Genomic DNA, 10,625 nt, shown 5'->3' with positions numbered 1-10,625 from the left:
GTTCATGAGTGTTGGTCACCGTTACTTGCCTTAGCCCTCTCTAAACAGCACCCCCTCTCAGACAGAATGGTTAAGCCCATTACCCACCGACCCCCCCTCCCAAGCGAGGCTGTGGCTGTTCCACATTAACACAACCTCTCATTAAATAAGGGAGGGGGTACATCTGATTTCGAAATGGGATTGTCCTAATCTTATTAGTCCTACAGATTAAATTATACAATCACTGAGGCGTTGTCATGGGATTCTTAAAATCTAAATGCACACTGCATGTCTAGACGCTGCAGTCACCTTTGGTAGTTTCAAGATGTAAATAGAAATGTGCCAATTTCGCAGCTCAAGGTATTATAAAATGCTAGTAAGCCAGTGGATTTCTTCTGTACATATACCAGAAATTACATTTTGGGACAGCCTGACAAGTAAGGATGGAACACTGTGTCTAAAATGCATTAGTTTCAATTTGCAGAAAGGAGCTATGAACATACAGGAGTGTTAATGGTGCACACGCCGATGAAGACGGCTAAATAACCATGCAAATATATACCTAGATCGAGGGATGGATGGATGCATGGATGGGCAGGAGGAAAGGAGCTGTAATTGGGAAAGGTATTTTAAACAGCTGTGGAGTGAAATGTGCTGTATAAATAAAACCTGACTTGACAAGGTATGGACAGATGGGTGGATGGATGGATGCTCAGACAGGTGGATTAGATGAAACTTTAATGATCCCTGTGGGGAAACCAAGCTTCTGCTGCAGCCGGGACCTGAGAGGCAATAGACAAGAAGCCAAGTGAAGGCTTCTCAGAGTGATTCGAGTAAACACGCTGACTTAAATCGATTGAGAATTATTCATGTATGGAAGTTTAGCAAATAACCTGCTTGTGATTTCAGTTAAACTTGTTAATTTTTTTTTTTTTACTCATCTTTCACCTTATTCTTGTCCTTTCAGAATAAAAGCAAGATAATAGTTTTTATGGTAATTATGGTAATGTCTCAAAATTACGTGATCATTTATTAATGTTGCTATGTAATGCTTTATTAATGTTTAATTGCTTAATGTAAAAATTATTGAATAATTCAATTAGCCTACATTGGCTTATCATCCAACCAAATGGTCTATTCTCCTGTCCACTGAATACCTTTTTTAAATTAAATTTATCATTAACTGAACCATGTCTAGCATCATGGTTCAGTGGATGCTGCTGTTTTTAGTCAGAGTCCACCCTCAGTCCAGACCCTAATACCTCAACTACTATCAGATGAATTATTTTGAAATTTTGTACAGAAATTTACAGTGTGATGTAACCAGAAAATCCAGACAGCAGATAACAAATATCTGGCTCAAGGATTCCTGTTCTGTCTGTCACTGTTTATGCATGTGGATAAATATTTAAAGCAGTTTTTTCAGTTTTAGGCAGCACTACTGGACTGGAAGCAGACCACAAAAGGAAAACAGAAAGCTTCCAGTACCATCAAACTTGTGCCTTGCTCAGCTATTCTGTAAATATATATTCCCATATCTGTTTGCAGAGGTTGCTTTGTTTATTAACTTCCTCCTCTTTGTTAACACGTCAACATTGTCATTGTGAGCCCGCTGGCATATAGTTCAAAGCTCTGCTGTGGGTATGTAGACTCTTGATGTTTGCTTTCTGATGAGATCAAGATCCAGTTGTTCTTCAAGAGTGTAGATGCCTTTTTTCCTGCTCTTTAGGGGCTGCTCCATTTTCTCTTTGTGACACGCTATAATGGAATTGCAGAAGGTATGCAAACAAAAATGTAAGAATCCAAAAGTTATTGACCTACCTATTGACAGAATCTCAGCCTGTATTTCTAGTCAGCCTATAGGAAGGGAAAAATCATACAGTCTGCCTGCTTAAACTATATAAAAATATACAGTTTTGAATAATAATTTTTATCTGGCATGGAGCATCCATCCATCCATTCATCATCTTCCAACCATGGGAAGGGGCTGGAGCCCATCCAAGATGTCGTAGGCCAAGAACCGGGGCACACCCTGACCAGGTTTTTGGACTGTTGGGGCTAACACAGAGAGACAGACAAAAATGAACACATATGGACAATTTGGAATCACCAGTTAACCTAACATGCCTCTGTTTGGGAGGAAGCTGGAGTACGTGGAGAGAATATTTTAAAACTTAAGTGCTATTGTTTGCAAATTGCACATAAAATATGCTCATTTTGCACCTAAGTTTTGTCTCCTGTGTTTGTGAAACTTCGGTGACTAATACATAAATAAATTGAAAATATATAAAAGCAAATAAATAGCAGTAGTATGAACAATGAACACATACAGCTAACACTGAAAGTAATAGCAAATACTCAGCTTATTAGTTATGTATTTGTTTATTTTAACACATTTGCTTCCATGTCAGCATGCAGACACACAAAGTGCCCCACCCTTGGCCTGGATACCATAGCTGCATGCTAACTTACTGTGGCTATCTATGGTTGGGAGAATTGCTGTGGGGGAGGGTTTTTTTTTTTTTTTTTTTTTCTGGGGAAATCCTTAGCTTAAAAAGCTCCACTCGTTAGTGGAGCCCCCCCCCCCCCGGCTAGTTGCATTTCTGTCTGTGCTTCCAACACGGCGCTGACCTCCCCCCTTCTGCTGCATCCCTTCGCCACAACAGATTCCTTCACAGAGTGCCGTAAAGCTGATAGGAAAAATCAGCAGATGGTGAAACACTTTCTAAGGGCATTTTAAGCAGCGGCGGTTTATAAGATAATTTATCTGGTATCTTCGAAGCAAAGATGCAGCGCATTTTCTATGTGAATTCAAGTGTACGCCATCATAAATTAATGGTCTTCCATATTTTATGCATGCACATGAGTCTTGAAATCCTAACGCCACTGCATGTACTCCTGACCAAAGAAGGAGGAAACAAATCTCACTGTAAGCTTATTAATGTGTCCTGGTTGTTCTCCAGAATGGGCTTGCTAGTTGCCATAGCAACCAGGCCTTAGATATTGAGTAGGAGAAGCATGCTGATGCAGAATAAACATATAAACACTACCCTGTAACCCCGGCTGGTGCTTTTTTTAATATAAAGCAGCCTCGTCATTATCAGTGTTCATTTATTTAGCATTATAAAAAGAAATACTAGTACTTAAAGTACAGTAATTTGTTTTGCATTAGATGAACTCATTAGTTGTGTCTAGTATTCTGGATCTTTTTAGTATTAAAAAAAAAAAGCATCTGAATGTGAAGCGCAAGACTCAAAATCCAAATTCCAGTGTTTGCCTGCAGGAATCAACAGGCTCCATCTTAAGTGCTGATTTGTGTTCACGCCTAGTCAAGCTGAGGAAAATCAAAAGACACTGAAAAATTAAGGAGGTCAGGCTTTCAGCTCCACTGAGTGAGGCAGGAATGGAGGCTTTACCAACCATTGGCAATTATGGAAAGAGGATGGGCAATCCCAGACCATGATATACAGTATTATGAGCAGGGGAGTTGCTCAAATGTCAGATTTTGGCATTTTCACTCATCCATCCATGCATTTATTTTCTTCTAAGTTGTGAAAGTCTAAGCAGACCTGCACAGACCTTCCACTCCCAGTCCACCTCTTCAAGCTCTTCCAAAGGGTCCATGAAGTGGTTCCAAGCCACTTTTGAATAAGATTCCAAGAGCTCCTTGAGGCAAAAACTTGTCTCCCAATCCCCGACTGAACCTACAGATTGTGTCCATAAAAGTTGAGGTCAGAATCAGTCGCACGGTCCACTGTGCATACCTACCTGGTCCTTGCAGAGTTAAACACCCACCAGAAACTGGTCTGGCTTGTTGTGGGTAATGCAAACCAAGCTCTCTCATTTTTGCATGGTCCAAGTAGCCTAAAGATGGACTAAATGGCTGGTCCAGGGTTCCACAACCTCTAGTTGAAAGTATCTTTATCCTCCTCAAATCTGAGGTTTGAGTAAGACAGACAAGGTGGAGACATATATTCAGTTTTGTTTAGGAAAGTTCCTAATTGGTGAAGTGACCTGGAAGTATCTCCATGGCAGCCATAAGAAGAGCTATTTGAATTCTGTAAATACTAAGAAAAGGTGCTTCACTGCTTCCGTTATTACCTCCTTTTGCATAGGACACCGGACCGTCCTTTATGAAAAGAAAAGAAATAATTACATCCCACAAGTTTATAGCCCTGCATCATGAGACTGGCAAACATCATTTCATGCCATTACTTACAGATATGTTATGAATTTTCAATAATAAACAAGCCAAACATGCGAACTATGAACATTACACTGCTGTAATAAAATCCACTTCATATTGAGGTCTTGTTTCCTTGTGTGATGAGCACAGATTTAAATCGTCTGCTGTCATACCAACCCTCTGCATATCCTCCTCCTCTAAATGAAGATCATGTGCTGTATCAATTATATCACTATAGTTCAGTTTTTATTTATGTCCATTGTTGAACTGCCTGCCTTTTAGGATTATTAAATTTTTACTTCAAGTCAGCTGGGATGTACTTCAGTGGCCCCTCCTCAGTCTGAATTGGATAGATGGACAGAATTTTACTTCAGACACAGGAAATGAGGAGGAGCGGAGTTACACTATATATATTTTCCTCTTCTTCTTTTGCATGTTTAATAGTCCATCTTCAGGACATTTTACTTGAAGCACAACAGACGACCACAATCACATTTGTGTGGAGGTGCAGGCAGATTCTCTGAGCACCAAGCTTCTCTTTTCCTTATGAAGTCTTTATGAATTCTCACACCTTCATGACATTTTCTATCAAGATCAAGGAAAAGGAAGTAGGAGGTAATTTTTTTTATGTTTGGGGTAGTTTACTGTACCCAGACTGTCTTCCACAATAGCCTGACACAGAGCTTCCTTGGGGAAGTGTGGTCCCCTGAAATTGGACTACACCTTGTTAAAAAGGGGGACATTTGCCATAGACAATCCATAAAAAAAAAGAAGAAGAGCTCAACAACCAAACTTTAAAAAAAAACTCACCCACCAGAATGCTCCTAAAGAGTTTGTTAATACATAGTTTTTTTTGGAATAGCTATTTTATTTGATTGATTTTTGCACTTGACCTAAGTTGCTCAGCAATCTGAGTTAAAACTGTTGCCGTGCCAGAAATAAATCTCATGGTCATCTGCAGCTGATGGTCTGTTGAGGCTATGGTGATCATATCAGTACACCATTGTCCTATCTCTCTATTAAAAGCCTAGGCTCTTGGACCACATGAGAAGCTAGGCAGTCAGCCAGAAACACTTATCATCCTGTCATCTATTTTTCACTAGCTTTACAGCTCAACTGCAAGCAACCATGAGAGCTTGGTGATTTGGGACCATCAAAGCGATCTTAATCTCTGTGAATCTGAAGAGGTTTGGCACCAGGAAAAAAACAAAAAAAAAACAAATGTTGTGTCCCAATTGCTAAACAAAAATAAACACAAAAACAAGACATTAATTTGTTTTGCCATGGTTCATATGTCTTTGTTGAGCAACAGCCATGTCATGGATGTATAGGATGGTTACTCTTTAGGACTAGTGTGGCAAGATGCGGCAGTTAATGCATGATGATCTCTGTAGTAAATACTGCACACTGGCTAATGCATTATTTTGCATATACAGTGCTTAACTAATTTATTAGTCTAAGGTTTATGCCACAAGTGCCCTAAATTAGCATTATTGGTAACAACCTAAATTTTTTTTATGTTTCTGTGATGGTTAATCCACCAGTATGCTTTAATCAAAATTATACCTTTAATGCTAAAATATAATTATTGTTGTTATCCATGAATTTTCAAATTTACTGTTTGAAAGCAGAGCAGAAAAAAACAGTAAAGCACATTTTTTGATTAAGATGCCAAATTGCAGTTATTTACTTGCATGAACAGAGATTAATTTTAGGAGCTGGCTGTTATGCTTCATTAATTTCTGACATCTCAGAAAAGTCCAGAGTTCCAGCTCAAAGTTGAGTATAAAAATGGGAATTAAGTTTGCTATTAGCCTAGTAAATAACAATATCATTTTTAGTTTTGAACAAGTTTTTGACCACTTAAGTAAAGAATGAACAAGCAGTCGTTGGGTAGTGAATGAACACAAATAAGTAGAAGTAGGTAAGTATAGAATAAAATTATTATTAATAGAACAGCAAATTTTCTTTTTTAGGGTTGGAAGAACATTTCCCATCATATTATTTTACATCAATATCCATTGCATTAAATGAATGAACTTTACATAGATTATATGAAGCTGTCAGCACATCCCTGAACAAAATGTTAATTTACACTCCTGCAACTGACTCACTAAATGACTAAAAACATAAGAATGTGTCGGTCACCGTAGAAATATCATGTGTATCCCGTTCTTTTAGACAAGTTCTTAAATACCTCTTTTGCAGGGAATATTGGTATGGAGCTACACAATCATTAAATTGAACATATGGTGTTTATTCCTACCCACAATCATGACTGTTCAGCTTGTTTTGTTGCAGTTCTAAACGAAGATGTGTCAGCACATTTAACTTGTGTTGCTATGGGCACAGTTTTATTGACATATTGACAAAGAAACAGCAGGGCATCCTCAGTCATTGGTTAACAGCATTAAAAAAGAAAATCAAAACCAGTGATTCATCCCTTGGTGTTTCTAAAACACAACCAAGAGCAAAAATGTTGGACAGTTAATAATATTTTAAGAGAAAAAGACAGAGAAAAACATTCGTGTCTGCATTTCACATTGACTTGCAAACCAATCAGGGAATCTGTGAATGTATTAATGGAGCATATTTTATCAGCATTTTTCAGGTTTCTAATGATGATTCCCCAGAAAGCAGATTGAGGCTCTGTGATGTTTGTGGTGCCAGGATGAAAATACCCTTTTAAAAACACACAGGTGAACAATAAGGCAGCTCAGTATATGCACTGCATACACTGATATATTGTAAATGATACACCTATAGCTGCTCTGCACAGACCCACTGAGAAATAATCATATGATGTAATGCTACCGCCTACTGGCAGAAACGGACATAGGCCATATATCATGGTGGAGGCATTTTAACATTATATAAGCCATAACAAGAAATGACATCATGCATCATCCAAATTATATCAAATTACAGTCAGGTAAATACTTGAGGCATAATGGTTTGAAAAGGACTTTGTTTTGAATAACTGTGGAAATATATTCATCACTTCACACATAAATTGGTGACAGAGCAGTTATTCATTTGGTTACTTTAATAATTAACCAATGGAAGTCCGGCTGCCTGAAGCACCTTTATCTCCTTAAAGGAAACAGAAGCTCTGCTGCATGTTGGTGAAAACCACAGCTCTAGAAACACATTTGTAGATCAGATATGGTCTGTGCATTAGTTTATCCAGCACCACAGAAAGAAATATTCAAAAACATTCACTTTAATAACTACTTGGACATAATCAGTGTTTGGTTTGATTGTTTTTTTTTTAAAGCAGCTGTTGTGCAGCAGCTGGATCTAATGTTTTTTTCTGGTATACAGTTCCATTGTAAGCAGAGCTAGCTGTTCCACCACTGGAGGACAGGTGTCAATATTTACCTCAAAATTTGCTGCAGCCAACTGGTGCATTTCACACTTTCACAAAGTCTGTATTCTCTGCGGCTTACTTTTGCAAAATAAACAAAAAAAAAAGTGAGTTTGTGCATACTTGATGTATTGCCTCCAGGTGAACAGGTGTTGGAGCGCTTATCCAATCTGGCTCGGTGGCACATTTTTGGGAGCTGGCTGGTTTCGCTTAGGCTTCACTTTAAAACGTCCTGTACTCAAAACAAAGGATATTGTCAAAATGAGCCTATTTCTGCAAAAATAAATGTGATTTATTCACTTTGTCTTAACACAAATAAACTTATGATTGCAAACTCTAAACTGGTCTTGCTGCAAATTACACAGTTATTACATATACTAACATTTTCCTAATGCAGTATGCCCATATGTAAGCTCTATTTACAGCTATTGACACTGACATAATGAAGTAAAATTCATTATTGAAACTTAATCTGAAATACAGTTTAACGTACTCACAGATGACCTACCGGGGTTGAGCGTCCTCTCCGCAGCTTTGCGCTCGAGGTGCCTGCGGAGGATGTTTTCTGCCTTCTTCTGATTTGTGCTTATATCAGGCACAGCCTTGATTTCTGTTACTGTCAGGTTGTTCTTGATGGCTTTTGAAGCCGTGGAGCGAGCCAGGCTGGGAAGTAGCTTCTGGTATTCTTCATCTGTGAAGTCTGACTCCGGGCCCTTTACGTCACTGATTCTGAAAAGGGAAACATTACATGTGTTACAATAACTTTGTGACTTCACTCGGACTGCTAAGCAAATATTTGTGAGAGTTGTAAGAGTATTGTTCTGGATCTTTTCAGCATCATCAACAATAGATGAAACTATAACAATGTATAAAATTTATGGCAGTGTGAAATAACACTTATATTGTTACATGTATAGTTACAAATACAGTACAAAAAATAATCAATGTTACATATAAAGCAGCAAACTCACCTCCGGTTTGTTAAGATAGTATAAATCTCCTGCACCAACAGCTCAGCTGCTCGTGGTTTACAATGGATCGTTCCATCAACAGCCTCCTCCTCCAGGTACAGATTTTGCTTCTCTAAAGCCTGGAGCATTAAACACTGTACATTACATTTAAACACTTTGGGAAGGAAACGACTTCATGATTCAGGCGCATGCAGGTACTGAAAATGTCACATTCAAGTGGGACTTTGGTATATATCTATATATATATCTATATATATATCTATATATATATATATATATATATCTATATATATATCTATATATATATATATATATATATATATATATATAGATAGATATATATATCGATCGATGCTCAGAAAGTGTCCTTGACCCTGGCGTATTGCAGGTTAAGCAAAACATTTAGTTATGCTATTTCAATAGCCTGCAATGTGTAAGAGAAACTTGAGCGTTATTCAAATATCACACTGTACCCTGAAAATGCATTTTGGCCTCATGCCAGTTGCAGTGAATAAAACAGCATTTCTCCGTGGCTCATTATATTTTTGAATATTTTCCTCTGCTCACCCGCTCTATCTGGCTCCAGTTCCTCTGCTTGGCAGAAAGCGAGGTTCCTCTGTCATATGAATGCAGTGAAAAGTCCCGGGGGTAATAATGAGAAAATATCTGTGCCACAAGGTAACCGCTGGAAAAATCTCTGGAAATGAAATATAGAGATAACAACATGCATTTACTGATTCTAGCAGTGGAATTTGTCTTAGTGCTTCGTTCATCCTCATAGCAGATTTATTGGTATCTTTGCTTCCTCCTTTTTTAATCAACCTCACATGATCCTCTGCTCCTTTTATGTTCGTTATTCTCTTCACATTTCATGTATTTTATTATGTCTTTAAATGGGAAAATAGGGGAAAATGGGGCACATGGTAGTCTGAAATTTTTATGTACTGTATATAAATTAGGAAATTAATACAAATGAAAAATATATGTTGCAGTTACAGTGTGCTAGAAAGGTGTATAGATACAGCATCACCAGAACTGCAGCCAACTTTGACAATGAGACATTTGGCTCAAGCCATTTTTCCATTAAAATAAATAAATAGAATCACACTCACAGAGAAATGTAGCCACAGTTATAAAAGTGCAAAAATAGGTCTGAGATTGCAGAGGCAAAGCAGGAGACAACAAGCAGAAGACTGTTAACACATTTCCATCTGTTTTGTAATGTGTTTCAAACTCCAAAGCTAATGAATGACCTCTTTTGAGTTTCAAAGAGACATGAGGGGGACTTCCCAAAGTCTGATATGCATCCACTCAGTGTCCTCCTCAGTCATGCTGGGTACCACAATTGTTGCAACAGCACTAAACTACTGTTACTGTATCTGAGTAATTAAATTGAGCTTCCATAGGAGCAACTTATCAGGGCTATGGGTGCTTAAGGGTTTCATTACCAAACTGTATGAATTAATGTAACTTATAACTGAAATGTATCAGTAGAATTCAGCTGAGGGGGGCACAGTAATGCGCTATATATATGTAATATCCCCACATCATATCGGTATAAATGGAAACAAAAGTTTGTTTTATAGTGTAATAATCTGTGAATATTCATGCGTTCCCCTTTTCTACTGCATTAACTAACAGTTCAGCTGCTGTTCTGATCTTTGGGTTTCAGCAGTCATCCACAGATCTGAACATCTGAACAGAACATCTTAATACGTAAAAATGTGCAGGTTCACATTTTGTTACCCTGCAGTTTTAAAAAAAAAATCAATACACATATCCTCCTTCAAAGGTTCTTCCTCTGTTTTGTTATTCGTAATTGATTCACAAAACCGGTTATGTACCTGCGCACGTTTCTGGGATGAAAAGACAAGTCCAGAGTTTGCAGCCATTGGACTACTTCTCTTGGCAGTCCCGTTTTCTTGGGAGGGACTGCGTAACACATGCTGCTCTGAGCCATGAAATCCACACAGCAGTGATGTTTCTATCGCTGTGGTACAACTCAGGTCACCTCCAGAAATCGTGCCGCGTTCTCTTGTTTCTTTTAAGATGGCCTAATGAACAAGCTTGTAGTTAGTAGCACCGGCCTGTTTTGTTTACATTTCTATGACAACAGCACTTT

At 38.1% G+C, this 10,625-nt stretch overlaps 1 protein-coding gene across 1 annotated transcript; it reads right to left on the bottom strand.

Annotated features, from left to right (window-relative positions):
- Window positions 1-6,428: 6,428 nt before the first annotated feature.
- On the bottom strand, window positions 6,429-10,593 carry spata4 (spermatogenesis associated 4). Its single transcript, XM_030738774.1, is given in 7 exon segments — window positions 6,429-7,305; window positions 7,656-7,701; window positions 7,703-7,764; window positions 8,041-8,261; window positions 8,504-8,622; window positions 9,071-9,200; window positions 10,348-10,593. Coding segments are annotated over 7 exon segments (789 nt in total). The 5' UTR covers window positions 10,464-10,593; the 3' UTR covers window positions 6,429-7,210.
- Window positions 10,594-10,625: the final 32 nt, after the last annotated feature.

Source organism: Archocentrus centrarchus, chromosome 10 (genome assembly GCF_007364275.1).
Source record: "Archocentrus centrarchus isolate MPI-CPG fArcCen1 chromosome 10, fArcCen1, whole genome shotgun sequence".
NCBI classification, from domain to species: Eukaryota; Metazoa; Chordata; class Actinopteri; order Cichliformes; family Cichlidae; genus Archocentrus; species Archocentrus centrarchus.
The sequence above is the reverse complement of the archived record's forward strand: the minus strand, read 5'-3'. Positions and strand labels throughout refer to the sequence as shown.